This window comes from Helianthus annuus, chromosome 3 (genome assembly GCF_002127325.2).
Source record: "Helianthus annuus cultivar XRQ/B chromosome 3, HanXRQr2.0-SUNRISE, whole genome shotgun sequence".
Lineage (NCBI taxonomy): Eukaryota > Viridiplantae > Streptophyta > Magnoliopsida > Asterales > Asteraceae > Helianthus > Helianthus annuus.
In genome coordinates, this window is record NC_035435.2 from 42,137,995 (window position 1) to 42,160,007 (window position 22,013).

At 38.0% G+C, this 22,013-nt stretch overlaps 2 protein-coding genes across 2 annotated transcripts; one reads left to right on the top strand and one right to left on the bottom strand.

Annotated features, from left to right (window-relative positions):
- Positions 1 to 2,860: 2,860 nt before the first annotated feature.
- LOC110932364 (spindle assembly checkpoint component MAD1-like) lies at positions 2,861 to 9,684 on the top strand. The gene is made up of 6 exons (XM_022175706.1): positions 2,861 to 3,066; positions 3,222 to 3,348; positions 4,396 to 4,531; positions 4,793 to 5,074; positions 5,117 to 5,161; positions 9,110 to 9,684. The coding sequence occupies exons 1-6, from the start codon at positions 2,861 to 2,863 to the stop codon at positions 9,682 to 9,684; spliced, it is 1,371 nt and encodes a 456-aa protein (XP_022031398.1).
- Positions 9,685 to 15,231: 5,547 nt separating this feature from the next.
- On the bottom strand, positions 15,232 to 16,560 carry LOC110930318 (WRKY transcription factor WRKY51). Its single transcript, XM_022173610.2, has 3 exons — positions 15,981 to 16,560; positions 15,738 to 15,866; positions 15,232 to 15,631 (listed from the first exon to the last, which is right to left on the bottom strand). Exons 1-3 carry the CDS (start codon positions 16,493 to 16,495, stop codon positions 15,460 to 15,462), a joined length of 816 nt encoding a protein of 271 aa, XP_022029302.1. The 5' UTR covers positions 16,496 to 16,560; the 3' UTR covers positions 15,232 to 15,459.
- Between the last annotated feature and the right edge of the window lie 5,453 nt (positions 16,561 to 22,013).

The following is a 22,013-nucleotide window of genomic DNA, read 5'->3' on the forward strand; positions in this document are numbered from 1 at the left end:
TACCCCCATCCTCACTGCACAAATTCCACCACAAATACTACCTTTGTTGGATGCACTTGATATAGCTCAGACAAAAATCAGTTCTTCTCAAACACCTATCACTGAGAATATGCCTCAACAAGTGACTGAGTCTGAGCTCCCTATCATTGCTAACCCACCAACAACTGAGGAGGTTACACTGCAGGAAGTACAAGTACTTCCTGTCAGTAGTTCAAGTGGAGCAGCTACTACAAGTGTTGAACCCACTGGTTTACACTTGGGAAGTAGTTTCATAAGTGAGACTCCCTTGAAGGCAATTTCTTCTTGGGGAACCAGGGTGTTTCCAGCTTTCACTGGTTCACTAAAACTGGTCACCCCTACTGAAAGAAGAAGTCCCCAGTACCAAGAAAAAGGGGCATCAGTGGATGACTTTTGGGAAGCTTTCCCTAAGTCAACTGCTGATACAACCACTGCCAGTGGGAAATCAGATGATCCCATTAACTTGGGTGATGGTTTAATGTACAAGGAATTGACGGAGAGGGTTGACAAGATTTAAACATCTGTTGCAGATATTAAAAACATGCTGCAACAGTTGTTACAAGCACAAAAGGCAACACCCACTGCTGCACCAGCTACAACATCTGCTCCATCATCTGCTCCTACTCCCACTGAGCTTTGGAGTTTATTTCAACCTCTGCTTCACCAACAAAGAGAATATGCTGATCAGCAATTCAAGTTCAAAAGATCAGAAATCTCATGGAAGCAAGGTTTAAAGATACACAAGCCGACATCAAGGCAATCAAGGCCCATATGCTGCAAACCACTGGCACTGCTCCTCCTACTATAATCTTTGTTGATAATCCTCCACCCAATGATGCCAAAAGGGGGAGAAAATAAGGCAGTTGAAGAAAAAGGGATATGAAGATGGTCTGTACATTGCACCAGATAATTCCAGTATGCTTGCAAACATCCCTAAGCCAGATGGTTCCAAAAAGGTTGATGTAACCTTAAATGCAATTGCTGATGCAAAAGCAAGTGTGAAAAAGGATATGGAGGCAAAGGATAAAGCAAGGTTTGAACAGGAGAAGAGAGTTTTTATGGAAAAGGACGAGCAGGGTACTTCTGAGCCCAAGGATGAAGAAAGTCCTAAGCCTAAAAGAAAGCAGCCCACTAGAAAAGTGAGGCAACCCAAATCCATACCATCCAGACCTACAAAACACACTCCCCAAACTTCCAAAAGCTCCACTCATCAACCTTCCAAACCAACATATGTTAAAACACATGTTGTATCAATAACTGTTGGTACTTCAGTGGATTCAACAGCTGTTACCCAAACAACTGCCACTACTACTTCAACACACACTAAATCCACTGCCCTACCAAAAATCACCTCACCACCAAAACCAACTTCATTACCACCAACACCACCTGCCAAAAAGCAGAAGACATCAGGTGACACATCATCTGTGTAATGTCAACGGTGGTTGAAACACCAGTTGTTTCAACAACTATTAGTCAGCCCCCTACCACATAAATCACCACCACTCAATCCACCAAAACACCACCAACCTCTCCTAAACCTAAAAGGAGAAGGATAATTTTGAATGATGAACCTTCACCACCTACACCTTCACAACCACTCACACTTGTTACTGTTCCAAACCCTGTTCCACTTTCTTCAGCACAAGCCTTTGATCTAAACACTGCCATTACTCCTGCAGGTGTCCAGTATCCTTTAGATCTTCCAACAGTTAGAGAGGAGATCAAATCCTTCTACACTGAAGATGACCCTGCTAAAAGGAATCTGTGTTGGTGCATATGTCTGTCGACTTCGTCTTGTATCGAGTCTTGTATCTAGATTGGATAGAATGGAGCTCGGTAGGCTAGTTGATAGGATTTTAGAGGTGTTGGACAAGTTTGCACGAACTGGCAGAGGCCAGTTCGTACGAAGTGACCATTGACCATTTCGCACGAAATGGGTTATGTCCATTCCATGCGAACTGGCAACCCCTATATATACCTGAGCTTGGTTGGAATTTGTAACATTGCTAATTCCGGAGCAGAGGTGCTGCCGAAGTGTCAAGTGGTCTGTAAAGCTGTGAAATCAATACAAGAGACATTATAAGTAATTCTGAGTATAAATCAAGCTGATACAACATCGATACGTCTGTTTCCGCCTTTCGTATTGATCTAGAACTCTTCTGATCGACTCGTATTGGTCGTGCAAACGATCCTACAAGTGGTATCAGAGCTCAGGAGGAAGAGTTCTTACCATTTCAGCTTGTTTTCATCAAAAATTATCACTTCTACTCATTCTTCTTCACATTTTTCAAAATTAACTGAGATTTTACGGTTAAAATGGACTGATATTCACACATAACATGCGAAACACTGTTTTAACAAATCCTTGAAAGAATCAGACTTAAAATCGAACTAAAACCTGATCAATTTTGTCAAAAACTCGTCCGATCGTGTGAAATTAGTGTGACATCAGCACCAATTCGCACGAGTTGGTCATTCAGAGAACCAATTCGCACGAGTTGGTCATTCAGAGAACCAATTCACACGAGTTGGTCATTCAGATCATCCATTTCGCACGATTTGACCTCTAGATCATCCATTTCGCACGAAATAGCCCACCAGGTCGCGTGAAAGTAGATCCAATCCACACGAAGTGGGTAAAAAGGAACCATTTTTTGTTTGAATTAGCTTCCAGTTTGCGTGAAAAGTTCCAGGTCGCATCAAATAGTTCCAGGTCTCACCAATTTGTCTCCAGGTCGCATCAAGGAGTTACCATTTCGCACGAATTGCACCATTTCGCATCTAGTTGTCACCAGTTCGTTTGAAAGTCTGATTGTGTGAAATCTTTTGATACCAAATAATGGAAAACGAATTCTACAATGCGTTTGCTACTGCCCCGGGTACTTCTGTTACCGTTGCTCAGAGCGTGAATATGGAAAATGAAACAGGAACGTTGCAGAAACCTCCGAAACTGATGTGCATTGAAGAGTATTACAGTTGGCAAGAGCGTTTTGAAAACTGGGTTCAAGGAAATCCTCTAAGATCTTGGGAATATATTGAGAAAAAGTATGTTCGTCCTCGAAATAACATGGGAGTGGTAAAGACTATTTCTGAATTTACGGACAAAGAGAGAGACATGTACAAAGTAGAAAAATGATGATCAGTTTACTTCAACAAGCTGTGAAAGAAAATATTTTCATATTACTTCAACATGATGATAGTGCATATTCGATTTGGATAGCACTTCGTACAAAATTCGAAGGAAGTACAGAAATGATCAAGAGTAAGAAGTCTCTATTAAAGAAAGAATTTGATTTGTTCTCAAGTTTGCCGGGTGAAACTACAAAGGTTCTTATTGAAAGATACTGTCATTTAGTGTGTTCAATGACTCGATTGGATATCAAAAAGGATCGTGAGGAATGGGTTGAAAAATTAGCCGATGCTTTACCTCAAAAAGAATGGGGTACATATCTTATGATCTTGAAGAATACCGGAGAGTATGATGGTTTAACAATTGCTCAGTTCATTGAAAAACTTGAAGGACAAGACCTTGAACAATAGAAGATTGCTAGAATGAACAATCCAAGTGGTCAACAAGACATCAAGATGTATTACAAAGGGAATGTTCAGAATGTTGAAGCAAGTCCGAAGATCCAAACCGCTTTCAGCGCAGAGAACTCATCTGGATCACTCAATCAAAGCTCAAACAACAACAGTGGATTTTCTTCATATCCAAGTGTTAATCCGAATGTTTCAACTTCAAATCATCAGTTCCAAAGCTCAAACAACAGTAATAGTCATGTGTTACAATGCAACATTGCGTTGCATCTGCAGAACGGTCAAAATTTCTCTGAAGAAGTCGCTAAAGGTCATATGGCATTACTAGCTACAGTGTTAGAATCTTATGAGGGTTTGGTTGCGGGAAGGGTCAGAAATCCTATGTTAACAAAAGAGGACTACGATCAAATTGATGCTGAAGAATTGGAGCTAATGGATATTAAGTGGTGTTTAGCGAGCGTATTGAGAAGAGCTGAGAAATTTAAGCAGATTACAGGAAGAGATGACTTTCGTGATGCTAATGTTTCTACTTTAGGTTTTGATAAGTCTAAAGTTACTTGTTTTCGATGCAGGGAAAAAGGACATTTCAAGAGGGAATGTACCAACCGTGAAGCAGGAGGAGCTCAGAATCCTTTTGGGAACAATGATTATCATCGAAAAGAGATTTATCATCAGGTAACTCAACAACCGTCATCATCCAGTGCTAATTCGATTGAAGATGGAAAAAAGAAAGCTTTTATAGTAAATCAAGATGATGAAAGACTGCCAAAGGGATTTAGCTGGGACAAATACATTCCGGATGATACTGATTCAAAGTTTAAAGCATTTATTGCACAGATCATTCAAGAGCCAGAGTTGATGAAAGAATGGATGGATGTGTTTGCAAATGATGATAAAAATCAAGATGGAGAGTCTGTTTCTTCAGATGATAGCTCAGAAAAGACACAAGTGTTTGATCAATCATCAACTGATAGTAGCGATGATGAGGAAGAAATTAATCAAATTAAAATTGGCAAAACTCATTTATCTCCTGAAAGTTTCAAATTTTATTTTGCAGATAAATTTGAGAAGCTAAAGGAGAGACGAGCAGCAAAAGAAAAGAAAGAAGTAAACTGTGAAAATTTTGCTCAAGAAGAGAAGGAAGAACAGAGTAAAGAGGTCAAAGTTGTTGAAAAAATTGTAGAGGTCATTAAACCTTGTTTGAAATGTTTGGAACCATGCAAACATTGTGAAGAAAAAGACAAGAAGTATAATGAGCTCAATGAGATGAAAGAAAAACTATTGCTCGATGTTAAGTACATAAAAGAGTCGTATGATGTGTTGAACAGAACGGTGAATAGTTTGGAAAAGACAAACTCTGAAAGGGAAGATGCTTTGACGATGATGAATGCAACAATGATGACTAAACAGAAAACCATCAATCACTACATTGAAGAGTATGCAGAGTTGAAGAAGGAATTGGAGACTGAAAAGATTGAAAATGAAAGAATCAGACGATTGTTGCTGAGTTACTCAAGTTCTGATTATTTGATTGATAGAATTTATCCAACTGTTGCAGGTTTTGAAGTTTTTCAAGATAAGAAAACGGAAAAGAAGGATACTGGTAAGAAACAAAGTGTCAGTTATAACAAGTGTCCGCCTCCGATATGGGAAGGTGATTCTCCCAGAAAACCAAATGAGGAACAAGTCAAAAAGGCAGTTAATATAAAGTTAAAGTCTGAAACAACTGATGAGTTACCAGAAAATATTGACGTCACATTCACATCGTCTGACACTGATCATGAGTTTGAGTTAATAAAGAAAGTGGTTGATCAGGTGTTACATAAGGATGAGGAGTCAGAGTCAAAGTCTGAGTCAGAAACTTCGAGTTCGTCGGTCAACAATTCAAAATCATTGGTCAAAAGGGTGTACAATAAAGAATTTTTGTTATCAAAAAATAATTTGAATGATGAACCAATCAAAGTGGCATATACTTTGAATGATTCAGACAAATTATATTCTGATGAAGAATTTCCAATAAGAAGTGTTCAAATTGAAAAAATTAAAAAGGTTTTCAAATTAACAGAAATTAATATTTCTGAAATAAAAGATGTAAATCTTACTGAAAAACCTAAAAAATACACTTCAAGAGTTCAACAAAGATTGAACAAGAAAAAGGGTTACAGTTCTGGTTCTGGTTATCAAAAGAAACCAAACCATTACCGTAATTTTAAAAAGAAAGGTTTAGGCTTTATTCCACCCGAAAATTATAAAAATGAGAAAATTTCTAAAACAAAAACAATATTTGTTTCAGGGTCAAGTTCTGAAGAAGAAGAAGAAGAAGAAGAAGAAGAAGAAGAAAAGAGCTCATTCTGGAAACAATCGAACAAAGAGTTCTTTACAGAAAAGCAAAAGTTTGAAAAGAATGGAGCTAATCAGAAAAGGGAGACAAGAACCTGTTACCGATGTCAAGAAGTTGGTCACATTGCTTGGAACTGTCCAAAGGCAACCAACACAAAACAGGAAGTGTCTTCTAAACTCAAAGAAAAAGTTGTTGATAAAACTGAACCACTAACTGAAAATTCAAAATGTTTAAAAATTCAACATATGAAGTTGGTGAGTGTTCAAGAAAGTTTTACAAAAGAAGAGTGAATCTTAACAATCAAACATAGGTTGTTAAGAAATCAGATGTGAAATCTAGTGATGAATCTGACTCGTCAAAGTCAGAGGAGCCACAAGTTGAACCTAAAAGAGATAATTCAGTACCGCTGATGGATGATGCAAACTTTCCACCATTACGGACTGAAAATTTTAAACAAAAAGTTGGATAGGTAGAGATTTCAAATCAATTCTATTCTGAAAAGAAAGAATTTGATGTCGAAAAGGCTTTTAATGACAAAGTGAAACATATTTTTGAAAGAATGGTCGATGGGAAAGAAAAAGGGGTAAAAGACTTTTATGAGTCAAAAAGGAATGTTCAAACCCTGAGTGAAACTGAAAAGGTCACACCCAAAGCTAGTCAGGCTTGGGTGTCTGTATTCCATATGTAAAAATCCTGACTTGCCGGAGCTCCCGAGTTGGTAATCGTGGAGCATGAATCAGCATCTTTCTCAAAATTAAAAAATGTCATATTTCAATTTACAAGTGGTATTGTTGTGAAGAACCAACAAGTGGTTAATCAAGGTCATTAAGTTGAACTTGATTTAACTTTCATACAAGTGATAGATTTTTACAAGTGGTTTAAGAAAAACAATGTGATGAATGTATTCCCGATCCTAACAAGTGATGTGTGAATCCAACAAAACTAATTTTCTGGAAAAACCATTTTGATTAAAACAAACTTAAGTGTTTTGAAATCATAATGGGAAAATAGTTTGTTATCAGGGGGAGTTCTGATTGTTTATGCCAAGTGAATGGAGAATTGAAGCAATTCACATCGATTTGTCAAAATTTTCTTTAAATGGTTTTGAATTTTAGGGGGAGTAAGAAATTTCAGAAAATCCAAAAACATTAGAAAATTTGAAAAAGCCAAAAACATGATAAAATCCAAAATCCACAACATCGAAAAATCAAAAATTAGTTTCGTTGTGAAAAAGAGGATATGATAGTACATCAGTGGACAATCACAGCATGCTAAAGAATTGGAAAGTCAAATGTGATAAACGATCTCACTGATGATATGCCAGTAGGTTTTTACACATTCAGTAGATGGTTTTCGAGATATAAACCTAAATATCAATACTTACTTATCTCATGGGGAACATCTCTCGGATATATGGGTAACCCCTGAAATCTTATTTGAAGGGCTTTCTATTTCTGACATACTAGGTCTTTGTGCGTGATGATATCTGGGGTATTATACCATGACTTCTGATTTTGCGGAAGCAATAGCCTAGTCCTCGTATAATGCTCTGCACAGCTTTAATCATAAAGCTCACACTCAGCATAAAAAAAAGATGAAACATTGAAAAATGCTAATCATGTGCTGTTGAAGAAAAGATCCCCAAACGGGACACACCGAAAGACGAGCCATCATCTCTTTGTCTGAACGGAAGTTCTAACCTGAGCTCTCATGGTCTCGCATTACCCGTTGACAGATATCATTAGTGTACATTCACCTATAAGATTGAATATAGAAGTCTGGATACATGAGTATATTATGAGGTGGGACACGCGAATAAGTTTAAGTTCTTAAAACACTAATCTCGTATCTAGAAATAATTGAACTTTGTGTGAAAATTTAAGTGGATCAGTATACTGACAATCTAAGTGAATCGTTTAGAACTTAAAATGTTTAAAGCTTAACGGTGTTAGTGATGTGTCTCAAAAACTGATATGATCCTCTTACACAAACTCACAAAATATTGTCTGTAAATATTTCTTTACGACTTTTCATTATAAAAAATTCAAAAAGATTTTCGGAGTGTTTTAGCATAAAATTTTGAAAAATCAAAAAGATTTATTTCATTTTATTTTTCGACAACTGATGTTGAAAGCTGATTTTCAAAATTTCGAGTGCTAAACATGATGAACAGTGGTTTGGGAGAGTTTGATTGAAATGAGATTTGATTTCGAAATGATTAAATGGTTCATTTACTTGAAACCAAACTTGAGTGTTACGATTACAAGTGGTTAGCAGGGATTCTAAATTTGTTATATCTTATCTATTATGAAACTTATGTTTTGGGTAGAGGAAGTGCAGGATAGCCAGGTTTCGATTCCCATAGACATGCAGATTTGATTCAGGTTCCAGATCCTGTTGCTACGGAGAGCTAGGAGAAGTTTTAGAACCTGTGAAAATGCTATGTCAGATTGCGATCCCGGGACAACTTAAGGGGGAGTCTGCTAGCAAAGGGGAGTCTCAAGTCGGTAGAGCCAGTTTCTGAGCCTGGAATTGTGATCAAGACAAAAGCTGCTGTTGTTGATGAGTGAGAGAAAAAGGAGATTGAAGATTATTAGATCAACATCCAAGGGAGAGGTTAGATGCTGATGCTGAAAAGGAAGAGAAAAGATTGAAGGATGCTTACAGTGTCAAATTCTTTGGAAGAGCACGAAGACTGATCAAGACTGAAGACTAGTCATGCTATAGACTCGACACCAAAGACTTCTTCAACATCCAAGGGGGAGTCTGTTGGTGCATATGTCTGTCGACTTCGTCTTGTATCGAGTCTTGAATCTAGATTGGATAGAATGGAGCTCGGTAGGCTAGTTGATAGGATTTTCGTGTTAGACCAGTTCGCACGAACTGGCAGAGGCTAGTTCGTACGAAGTGACCTTGACCATTTCGCACGAAATGGGTTATGTCCATTCCATGCGAACTGGCAACCCCTATGTATACCTGAGCTTGGTTGCCATTTGTAACATTGCTGATTCCGGAGCAGAGGTACTGCCGAAGTCAAGTGGTCTGTAAAGCTGTGAAATCAATACAAGAGACATTATAAGTGATTCTGAGTATAAATCAAGCTGATACAACATCGATACGTCTGTTTCCGCCTTTCGTATTGATCTAGAACTCTTCTGATCGACTCGTATTGGTCGTGCAAACGATCCTACAATCTGCCATCTCTTCAAGGATATCCTAGGCCTAATAACATTGAAGAATATTTGAAGTTAAAGGCACAACAAACAGAGGATTTCTCTAAAAGAAACTCACAAGGAAAATCTGACAAGGAGATTCCAAGATACTATCAATACCTGCTCACTCAGGCCAGTACTTTGGAAAGGTTTTCAAAAAATCTTTGTCAGCAACTATCAGAGAGAGATGATGAAAGCATGAGAAAAGATTACATTGAACACATCATGTCTTTCAAGAAATACAAGGGAGAAAAGGCCCAATATAAAGAATGGACTATTGGTGAACTCAAAGAGGAGTTGGAAAGAATTGAAAAAATGAACAAAGAGAAAATAAAACACACTCCTCCTGTTTGGTCAAAATACATGAAGAATGTAACAGATAACGTGTTAAGGCTGAAGAGAATGAAAGAGGAACTTATTGCTGCTAATTTTGGGTCAAGAAATCAGGTAACAAGGTGGAAAGAAGAAAACGTCATGGCCAGTTACAAAAAGTTGGAAGAATTAAGAAAGAAAAATCCAAATGTTCCACAAAAGCCTGACTATCCTGAAGCAGTGGTTCCAGCTAGACCATAAAAGCTACAAATCAAGAAATCCACTGTTCCACCTGCTGCCATCCTTTATCAAAGAAGGAGACAAAAGCAGATGGATGTAGAAACACCAGAAGATGTAGCAGCAGGGGATGCCATTATAAAAAGTGTTCTTCAGCAGATGATAGCAGAGAACCCTAAATTGGCAAAAACTTCAAGCACTGCTCAACCAGTTATCACCAGGCCACCATCTCCAAACTCATCATCAATAAAATCTCTCCCAAGAAACCCACTGGATTCAAAAATACTAAAGTGGAAAGTTGATAAACAGACCCACGTATTGACTCTGATCAAATACAGTGGTGAGGTGAAGAAAATATCAAGGGAACAAGCACTGGGCCTAGGTGTTGAAGAACTGCAAGATCTCCTTGATCTTACACTGTGCAGGGATGAGGATGATACAGATTCCTTGGACTTTGAGTTACAACTCAAAGGACAAATAAGGAAATTGTTGATGAGGCAATAAAGATCCACAATAATGAAGGGTTTTGGCATCATCTGTTCTAGGGGGAGATTGTTGGGATTGAACCCTACAAAGGAACAGTTGATTAAAGCCAAAACTGGATCAGAACAGTGGATCCAGAATAAGCAAATGTTTGTATTCAATCTTTCCCTTTGGAAGTGGCCCTAACAACTGTTGACCTCTATCTACTGTCCGCATACAACAACTGCTGTTCACTCAACATCTGATGAGGATTCTAAAGACTGTTGAAGGCAAGCACTGATGCTCAATCTACTGTCATGTTTCAAGTACTGCTGATGAAGACAAAGCACTGCTAGGAAGATAACAGCGGAATGGGAAGGAGTAGTTTAGTCTATTATCTGTTGTATTGTAATCAGTAGTTTGTAATAGGCAGTAGTTGTATTAGAACAGTAGTTACAGGTTGTTAGGAGGTTAGATGTCACTTTCATAGTGACGTCAGCAAAGATGCCACAGTGGTTTGCTCGTGCCTATAAATAGAACAGTACCCTGTACTGTTCTATTAGCCCTTTCACCAATTGTCTTCCTGTACGAACAAACACTGTGAGCTCAGGCTGAGGGGAGTTTGTGATACATGCATGCAATTGTAATTGAAGTTTGAAATAAATTCAATCATTCGGTTCAATGATAAACTTGTGTGTTGAAAGCATTTATCCCGTTTGATTGTGTGTGAAAGTTTGTTTCCATTTACATTCTGCTGCAATTGTTCTTTCATCTTCTTAATTCTCAAACGAAAACACAATCATAAGAAACTCAGATCCTAACAAACAACTTGTAAGTTCTAAAGATTGTAAGACATAAATTGACAAATGAATATGGATAGAACAACATAACACAGGTAACACAAAAGATAGCCAAGAGTTAAAGTTTTATTTATTTATCAGATTAACCCTTTTAAAGGTTGTCAAAATTGCCAACCCAAGCTTCTACCAGCAAAACGTGGCCCGTCCACTTGGGTTGGCAAAGGGCGTCCATATTAACAAGGTTTAAAGTAGTTCAGGAAAATAAAAGGCGAGGGGCACCAAAGGCTTCATCCTCCACAAACAGAAGGACCCATCCACCTTTGTTACCCCTATTGTTCAGAGGATCAGTGATCCTTAACCCTAAAACTATTGTTCAGTAAACAAACCATAATTGTTCAAAACATGACAACCAAAAAACTACTAAACCATAAAAAATGGGCTCCGGCCACATCTAGAAATTTCCATCATCGCCCATTTGTGCAGCTCACACCTTGGCTGCTTCATCCACCTTCTCTTCTCCACCTTTACCATTGCCACCAGCCGCTGCATCCTCAGGATCCTTAGCTTTGCTTCCACCAGCTTCAAGGGCAAGCACCTCCTCAGGTTCCTCGTCGTCTCCAAGCTCTGCCAACCTCTTTACCCAAGCCTCCATGTCCCACTCAGACCTGTCGAAGGAAGGATCAGCAGCTTCCTTAGCCATTTGAAGCTTGATCTTCAGCATAGCAACGACAGCAGAGAGTTTGGCTCCATCCATGACCTCCATCCTCTCCTTATTGGCGGTGATCTCAGCAAGAAGCAACTCCTTATGCAGGGTATTATTGTCCTTCACGAGTGAGGAGATCTTCTTGTCCTTAGCAAGTGCTATCTTTTGGAGGTCGAGGATTTTCTCTTCAGCCTCGGCCAAGCGTTGATCTAGGAGGATTTGGACTTCAGCAAATTTCTGCAAGGAAAGACTCAGTTATTAGGATCCTTTATCCTTAGAAAAGATGCAAGTTTCAGGATACCAGATCCTTGCCTCGGAGACATAGTCATGGAATTGACGTTCCATCAAAGGGAGACCTTCAGAGGATTCAGTGGGCTTCTTCCTTTTGGTTCCTTTACCCCTGGTGCTCATACCCTTGACCTCCGGGATGCTTTGGCTTGCAGCCAACTCTTTCTTGATAGACCGTGGAGATACGATATCCTGGAGATCACCAACGCTGAATTTGGAAGAAGATTTGGATGATTTAGCAGCACCTACAAGTACAACACACAGATAAGTATTCATATTCTAATTTTATTAAACATACACACATATGTGGATACTTACTTGACATGGTGTAGGAAGTGGAAGAGGTTTCCTGTGAATCCTTTGTTCTTGGTGGATAAGTTCTAATGGCAGGATCAAGCTTCTAGAAGGCAGTGATTCACTCTTCAGTGACAGGTGAACCTTGAATGTGTGACAGGGAAATAGCTGCATAGACCTGAAGGAAAGGATCAGTTATCCTCAACAGAAAAGAGAAGTCTTACCATTGTCCTAGTCTAAGGATCCTATATCCTACCCTCAGTGTTCCACTTCTTGGGAAGATGACTCCCATTTGGAATAGAATCTCTTCTCACAATGAAGAACTGATTTCTCCAGTTGGTGTCATTCTTAGTGGTATTAAGGATTGGATGAGGTTGCTGGGGTTTGGATTTGAAGAGGTAGCGGTGAAAACCATGGCTGACTAGATTGTACAAGCGGCTCAACTCAAACAAACCTATATCTATACCTTCATGTTCTACGATGTGCCTCAAGTGTATAAAAGACTCTCCACACCATCGGCATGGCTTGAATGTAGCACAGACCGGTCAGTGTGAAGAAGCCCTATGTGAGATTGGGGAAAGGATATGTGAAGCCTATTTGAAATGGGGCTGCAGGGAAGGTGACCCAGACATCTGATATACAATCAATCTTCATTGAAGAGTCGAATGGCCGGAAAATGGTACCATCCGGGAAGCAATGGCGTAACCTGATCAACTTCAGGATCAGTGAAGCGACAAAGCTCCATGGAGGGGTTTTTGGTAAGGCCCTGACTCTTTAGTGGGCTGTTGTGCTCAGGATTCTTGGCAGGAGAGGATCGGGTGTTCATCCTAGCCATGGAATTTTGAAGAAACAGAGGATCGACAGAAAGAAAATTAGAGAGAAGAAGGAAGGAGATACCTGTGGTGATCTTCGAATGTGGATTTAAAGGGGAAGTGTATCGAATTTAAATGCATAGATCGCCTTAATCCTTATCCTATTTATAATGATTGTTTGTTGCAGGCATGACTGTTGCTTACGTAAGCCTGTAACGGCTCTATCCGTATGTAACGGCTAGTCCGCTTTTGGCTGAAACATGACTATCTGATTGAATTTCAATTAGTCATGTTTAGGGCAATTGTTAGGGATAGAATTTTATTGGATATGGATCACGGATCCTCAGTGTAGCCTGGATCACGGATCCTCAGTTCAGTCTGGATCGAGGATCATCAGGAGATGATGCAAGAAGGCTAAGGATCCAGGATCCTCTTTGATATTCTAAAACTAACAATTGTTTCCATCATCCTTTAGCTTGTTTTGCAGGTACATTTCGAAGGAGACTTATTCCAACCGAGATTCCAGGAGAATATGCTCTTTATTATGGCACGTGCATGGAATACATGACCGTTATGGTGATCGTGGGTGGCTAGCACATAATTGGATAGTTATTTAGTTAGATATTTTTCTATTTTTTTGAATGGGATAACAAGCTATGAGTAGCAAGATAGTTACACACTTTCACACATTCAAACTCAGAGAAACTCATTGGCGATTACACACACAAACACTCTAGAAATCATTGTATCAAGCTTGTTATCATCCAAAGTTGTAACCTTTATTGTTCAATATAGTTGATAGTGATAGTTTTCACTATCTGAGGTTTTTTATGCCGGAGATCATTCATTGATCAAGGGTTTTTTCCTCGTATAAATCCTTGTGTTCATCATCAGTTTCATTCAATCATTGTTCATACTTCTGTTCATTTAACCAAGCATCTAACCTCACAAAAATCAGATTTGGTTACATTATCCTTGTGTGATTTTTTACCAAAACAATTATGATGGTAATCAATCTTTAAATGTGGTATAGATATCAAATTACACTCCTAATAACATGTAAATAATAATCAGTTTTTGTGATATATTATAATGTATATAAAAATAAAATATATTAAAAGTAAAATAATTCGAGCTAAGCCGAGCCGAGCTGGTATGCGAGCCAATCCGGCTCGTTACGAGCCTAGCCGAGCTAGACTCACTTTCTAACCGAGCCGGGTCGGCTCCGCTCACTTTTAAAGTGAGCCACATCGAGAGAGCTTTTTCCGAGTTAAATCTGAGCGAGTTTCGAGCCGCGAGCTTTTTGGAAAGCCCTACTTACTATTTCATCTAAAACTAGAATTTTCTAAAACCATAATTTTCTAAAAACATAAATATAAAACAAACGTATTAGATGGTTTAGCACATAGTCATCGATTGTCAACATCAGGGAAGTTGGGTTCTTAATGAATGTCTGGTCTAAGTTACTATTAACATGTTTTGAACGACAACACGAGAGAAGTTGTACATTGAAACATGTTGATTGGAGAAAGTACAGATTGATGACCTCTTGGATGCTCTTCACCCAACTAATAGAAGTTGAAACCGTAAACTCCGAAAGTATAAAACCAACTATAGTTGTATATATATGATATTACGTGCCAGTCTTGAGATGGGAAACTTCATACCGAATACCTGTTATTGATGTCGACCAAACATATACGGTGTGATATTCAATTTTATTTTATCTAAGCTGCAGTATCGATACCATGTGGCACTTACCTGTTTGGGATTTTTAGCGGTACCGTATAATACCAATACCAACTGAACATACACATTATGTTATTTGGTTTTGGTTTTAGCTCGACATCAATACGGTACCCGTTAGTTAACATCTCATCGCTAGCTGTTACATTCTTGCTTCTTTAGTAAACACAACTTATTAATATTCATCAGGGTCAACCCTTGCTATTTTTCCAAAGTCTCCTAAATATTAAACAATAAAACAAATAAAAAATTGGATTGGACCATTCCAGATCATCGCCATCAATACATTGTCGAAATCAATTTGCCAAAAGTCGCACCAACGACCATAATAAATATGAAAATAAAGACTACATTTGCCATTAAAAAATTCATTCAATTATCTAATTTTTTAGTCATTTAAAGAGACTTTAAAACCCATTGACTCTGCTGTGGCATCAAACTTATTCAAATTACTTTTCCTCTTTAATTAAATTTTAAATATACCAATATCAACTTTTATAAAGTAATTAGTCCAAACAAAATCGAATATCAGATCTGGGGGCATCTTCTAAATTACCAATTACACCCTTCATCTTTTGTCAAATGTACAAATTAACCCTCAACTAAACCAAGAATAAAAAAAGTTATTTTCTCTCTCTTCCTGTTGACCTTAGAAAACTGTGCAAAGTGCTCACGGACCACACATGTGTCCCCCTCACTTTGACTCACCATACACACCGGTCAAACTCATAGGTACCGGCGCGTGACGGTCACGGTGACGGTGTTCTCCGTCGTAAGTAACAATAAGCATCTTCGAATCGTCGGCGCTTAACTCCACGCGCTTCCTCGCCGGACATCCTTTTCCGGTAATACATTTGTAATATACTCTGCACATTTCAAATTAGAATCTAAATCAGAAATCAATCAAATTATAATTATAATTATAATTATAATTATAAATATTATAAATTTATGAAGACTGTGATTAATTACCGTGGATAAAGTGAACCGTCGATCTTCTTCTCGCCGTACTTTTTCCATGAGTAATCATCAGCAGGTATGCTTGTAATTTTAGATCCGGTAATCGGAACTCTTCTAATTTCACGTTTAGATCCGGTTTTCCTGAGAGAATACACGAAAAGGAAGATATTTTTATTAGTTTACTTTACGAAAACAGGCGTAAGATATATAATAAGTACATAAATTTGCTAACGTTCGCCGAGAGCGCATACGCACCTTCTCTTGGAACAACAATGGCAACCGCTTCCGGATCCGTGTACGGAAGCAACAGGACGATCAGCGCCGCACCTTTTCCGGTGTGTCGACGGTAACGGTGGTTTTCTAGACGAGAACGTCGGCGCCGGAGCTACTATACCTAACGAAGAAAACTGTTTACCGTTGGAAACACTTCCGTCTAAGTTTCCACCGGTGGAAGAAGATACTACAGACGACGAGCTCGTTGACGTCGTCGTCGTCGTTATCTCCGTCACCGATTTGTTTGAAAAACACTCGTTTTGTACAAACGAAGTCGTATCTCGTGATTTACCTTCCGAATGTGAAGAAGTTGAAGGTCCGTTAGTGTCTCCGGTGGTAGACGACGGTCCACGGCGGAACCGTGCGTGACCGGTGCGTTTGAAAGCAGAAACCGCGTGCGTGTAGGTTGACGAAACGTTTAAATCGTGACTTAATAACTGGAACATGCGGTTTAGAAGATGATCGGTAGATTGAATTCCGACGAAATCAACCGCCATTGTTGTAGAAGAAGGTTGGAAGTTGAAACCCTAAGAGAGAGAAAGAGAGATTGATGAGAGATATGAGGGGTAGAAGGGGGTTATAAAGGTCCAATTGGGAAAGTGGAGTCAATGAGATACTGTTTTGATCGGACGGTGGAGAATTGTTTGACTTATTTGCAGCGTGATAAACAGATGGAGAAAGCTAGTGGAGGCATAAAGTCAAACGAGGACTAAAATAAATATAAGTTGAATAAATGTGTACGTAGCTGGATACCATGCGTTTCGACTTTCTATGTCAAAGAAAATATTAATAACGACAAACAAGAACACAATAAAACATGTAGTTGGAGTCATGACGAAAATTATTTGTGTATTTTAATAACGCTCCTCTTATTCCCACACCCCCTATATTTTATTTTCATATCTTTAGTTTATACGGACCGTATACAAAATATACGGTCCGTATAGAATGTTTTTTAATAGGACAATGCGTAAAGAATGTTTTTTTTACTATATACGGCCCGTATATAGTTATACGAGCCGTATACATGTGTATACGATTTGTAAAAACTATACGGCTCAATGGATTTATTTTGGGAGGTTTTTGATGTTACCAAATGTATACGGGCCGTGTATATGGATGTTTTTTCAAGTATCACGTTTTTTCCAGTAAAAACACCATCATTCTAGGGTTTCTAAACTCTTCATCACCTTTAACAACGTTGATCGGAACACGTCGCTTAAATCGGAGCACAAGTAGAGTAACGTTACCGATCAGTCCGTTGATCGAGTAACTAGCAGAAGAACCCGACACAAACAAGTTCTCCACAGTTTGTTATTCAGATCTCTATTCGGTCATCTTTCCAAGCTACAACACACGATAACTTTAAACTTTATAGTGTGTGATTTGACCAGGAAATGATTGGAGGTGATTGCTACTTTTAATAAGCTGTCATAGTTGTCAAATTCGATTTCAACAAATCTTTTCCTTTTCCTTCAATTTCTAGAACATTCTCCGTAACATGAAGACGTGTCGGGTTCTTCTACTAGTGGTATTTTTAAGTAGGGGTGTGCATGGGTCGGTTTGGGTCGGTTTTGACAAAAAACCATAACCATAACCACAATGTCGGTTATTGGATAACCATAACCATAACCGATCGGTTATGGTGGTTATAGTTATTCGGTTTTGATGGTTATAGTGGGTCGGTTATGGGTGGTTAACCGTTTATTTAGCTTAGCTAAAAATAGCTTAATTTTTTTAACATGTAAAAATTGTTATTGCATATCTGTATATATTAGTATATTACATAGTATTAAAAAATACATATAATCTATAATATTAATACCAATTATTATCGAATATTCAAATAAAGTGATATGATACATTCCATAAATTCAAATAAACATTCAACCAAAACCACAAAATGATATGAAAAACCAATAAGTACTAAAAATGTTCAGTCAAAAACATCAAATATTAAAAATATTGTGAAAAGTCCTAAATCCTACAAAGATTTATTACATGTCGGTTCGGTTCGGTTATGGTGGGTATGGAAAAAATGATAACCATAACCGACCCGCTACATTCGGTTTTCAAAAAAACCATTAACCGACCCACCGGTTTTTTATTTGGTTCGGTTTTTTCGGTTCGGTTTTGTCGGTTAATTCGGTTATGGTTTGGTTAATTCGGTTTTTTGCACACCCCTATTTTTAAGGAAGTATTGAAGATTGAATGTGCAAACCCAACCGTTTTTTTACTACGGAAACGGTGGCTATGCGAAATACAAACCGCAATCTTTTGTGACTATGGGAAACCAAGAACAAAGCCTATTTCGAAAACACATGTGTTCGCATCAGCATTGTTTATCACCCTGTTTGAGCATTGGAAACCCGACAAACAGTCTTGACAACTGTGACAGGTTATCTATCTGTGTGTGTCACATCCATCCTGTTATAACAATCGATATGATTAATTTTACAGATTTTTTTCCTAATTAGCGTTGTTAACTACCAAAAGAATGCATACACAAATAGTTCTAGTGGACGAAGCAAAGAGACCGTTGTGTATCTGAATCAGGTTCTCAAACAAACACTACTAAAGTTGCGTTGGTGATAAATACTGGAGTTGTTATCTCGGTTGTTCAATACTTTCGTGATAATAAATCAAGCAGGCATTGATTTTGCCAGGATTGAAGGAAAGAGTCTGGCCATTAGCGTTGTGGATTCTCAGTGTTATTCGAATGTAAGTGGATCGAGTGATACGCTTATCTATTCTGGTCAAGGTGAGCATGGTTTGTTCGGGAGTAAATCACTACCCAAAGATCAACAACTTGTGAGTGGGAATATGGCTATGAAGACGTGTTGGGTTCTGCTAGTTATTCGGAATGTTTTGAATCATCACAGAAGACGTGTCGGGTTCTGCTAGTTATTCGGAATGTTTCGAATCATAACAGAAGACGGATGCGGTTTGCATATTCAATCTTCATTGCTTCATTAAAATTACAACACACGATAAAATGCTTGGAAAATTGCATCAACTCTCCTATATCAACATACTCTTCTCCAGACGCTTAGTTGTTATGAATGACAACTTGAGAGGTCTAGTTAACTTTCAGATTCAGATTCAGGAAGCAGATGATTTGTCAAAAAACCGGTTGATGAAACCGAAGCTGTTATTTCTGTTGTTCGGTACTTCCGAGATCTGAACCAACCGAAATCCATAAATTCCAACAAATTGCATCAAGAAGCTCAACTTGAACGGACGATATGTATCTTCTATCATGCGACGGACCCAATTCTTGCAAGTTAAATCCACAATCAACGTATACAGGTGCAAGAGAATGGCGAGTTATTTCAGTTATTTTTGTTGATCCACAAATTCCATTGTTTAAATCAGAATTAGGATCGTTCTAATAGATTAAAGAGAATAAACCCTCGTTTCTTCATCTTCATCTTCATATTCAAATGAAAGCTGCCAAAGGTATCTACTAAAAACTAGTCACCCGAAATCCACAAATTCCAACAGTTTCTTCGTAGATTTCGTCCGGTTTCAAAGCCGGTTGAGGATTACGAGTGTTCTACAGTCGTTCAAAGCCGGTTGATGATTACAAGGATCGTTCTAATAGATTAAAGAGAATAAACCAATTTTTACCCATAGTATACGGGCCGTATATATCATCGTATACATTGTATACGATCTGGTAAATTTTTTTCACATGTTGTATACAGCCGTATAACAATATACGACCCATATTTAAAGGGTAAAATATGATCTGGTAAATTTTTTTCACATGGTGTATACGGGCTGTATAATAGTATACGGCCAGTATTCTCAGGGTAAAAAATGGTTTACTCTCTTTAATCTATTACAACGATCCAAAAAAACGAAGAACAAAGTCAAATGTGATCAAACTTGGACATCAGATGTAAATCTTGATTCAGATCTCTATTCGGTCATCTTTCCAAACTACAACACACGATAAGTTTACACTTTATATAGTGTGTGATTTGACCGGTTGTATTCAGTTATTTCTGTTGATCCACAAACTCCAACAAATATTTCACTCCAGTAGTTGAAACTTGAGCGCGGGAATCAATTCAAAACCCTCACCCTCAAAATCAACCAGAACCCAAAGGAAAAATGGCAGATAATGGCTGATGATTCTTCGTTGAGGAAACCAAACGTAGACGGAGATGATAGGCCTGGTAACCGGAAGAGAAAAAACCCCAGTGACGTCGTCGACGATTATGAATGGATTATTGGCCATTATTCGACCAAGTTAATATTCACTGTGGTGGATGCAAGCATAAAGTTAGAAAAATACTCAAGAAGATTGAAGGGAACACAACTGAAGGTTGTCACACCCCGATATTTCCACATATTACCGGTGGGGCCGGTGGGGAGTATCGTGACGTAGTTGATATCATCATGGTCAATTATACACAGAATAGCACAGCGGAAGTCTTGGAATATAAAATATTATTACAAACTCAATTGTCTGAAAATATCAAAGTATTTATTATAGACGAGCCTATAATATCAAATCCACAGGAGGATCATTACAGAATGTATAAAATGAAGCTTAGCAGACTTTATGGCATCTTTAAGAATTTGCAAGATCCTCTTTTTCGACACCGAGCAACTTCTAGCCTATTACGAGTAGTACCTGCCACTTAGTCTTTTGAAAATACGTCAGTTTTCACTGGTAAATACCATTAACTGACTCTTTTGAACAAGAGTTTATGAAAATTGATTTAAGTGCACGAAGCACAAAACCTTTTATAACTTGGGATAATTATTTAAAGATAATCTTGTATACAGATTTACATGTTTGTCACACAATTGGGGCAGGTTGGAAGCCGGTCATAATTAACCGACTCACCACTTGCAGAACCCACAAAGGAGTTATCCCCAACATGTGGGTTTATATATTATTTAGCATTTGCATGTGTCAGGTGTATGCCTACACCCCGTGCATAGGTCGTGGCCATTTTCAAAGGAAATGAGCCGAGGATATCTAGGACACGGTCGAATTAACCCCCAATGTTTATGTTATCAAACAAGACAGATTAAAACGGGTTATGTAATTTATTAATCACAATCCGATTAAATGATTTCATACCCGACCAAGTGGTATTGTTATAATACCATATCCCAAGCCCGTATAAGGGAAAATAAGTTAAAAGTATTTACCTGAGCTAATACTTGATTCACAGCAAAATAACTCAGTCGTGTCCAATCTATCTAAATGCAGGTAGCTTTTACCGGTTGGCTCTAGTCTAGAGTGATGGTAATATATAACCAATTCAGAATGCTAACGGTCTTATTTAAGTCGTAGACTTAGACCGGCTAGCTTGAAGTATCTAAAACGGTACGATACGCTAGATTAAGAGATGACCGGAATAGAATGTTATTTAGACCCAACAAGTACTAAGACTTGTTCATTATGGGTAAACTAAATACATTCTGGATTTTGAGATAAAAATGATAAGGTTAAACCCATTTCGGCAAACTTACGTAAGCTAGTTACATAAACCGATCCGAACGCGTAAATGCGTAACGAGCAACCTAATGAACCATATACAAGTCCCTTATGTCATTATTCTTAGAATATGTTAATACATCAGTAGGATGTTAACATATATGCCCAAAAAGTATTTAAAACCAAATTAAGTCCCGTAGGGGCATTTTGGTCATTTTACTCTTTATAAAAGAGGTTTTAAAACAATCTGAGGTTCTGGTCTTCGGTAATCAGTAAAAATATTTATTTTATCACATTACATCAGTAAGATATCATACATATGTGAGGTTTACCATTTATGGCCAAACTATGCCCCGAAAGGGTATTTTGGTCATTTCACATATGCTTTTACGGACATTTTTGGAAGTCTGAGTTCACGACTTATACCTACTATAATAATATTAAAATTTGTTTAAAAAATCAGTAGGTAACAAGTCTTAGGTGTTAATTATGGTTTAAAACCATACTATGCACCTATATAGCGTAAAAATCGCTAATTGACGATAATTAAGAAG

Excerpts from the sequence above, each read along its gene's own strand:
- LOC110932364 (XM_022175706.1), top strand. The coding sequence starts at position 2,861 with ATGGAAAACGAATTCTACAATGCGTTTGCTACTGCCCCGGGTACTTCT. Across the intron at positions 3,349-4,395 it reads TGCCGGGTGAAACTACAAAG|ATCATTCAAGAGCCAGAGTT; the intron begins GTTCTTATTGAA and ends TTTATTGCACAG. Across the intron at positions 5,162-9,109 it reads AACGGAAAAGAAGGATACTG|GATATCCTAGGCCTAATAAC; the intron begins GTAAGAAACAAA and ends CATCTCTTCAAG.
- LOC110930318 (XM_022173610.2), bottom strand. The coding sequence starts at position 16,495 with ATGGCGGTTGATTTCGTCGGAATTCAATCTACCGATCATCTTCTAAAC. Across the intron at positions 15,867-15,980 it reads CATTGTTGTTCCAAGAGAAG|GAAAACCGGATCTAAACGTG; the intron begins GTGCGTATGCGC and ends GTATTCTCTCAG. Across the intron at positions 15,632-15,737 it reads GACGGTTCACTTTATCCACG|AGTATATTACAAATGTATTA; the intron begins GTAATTAATCAC and ends TGAAATGTGCAG.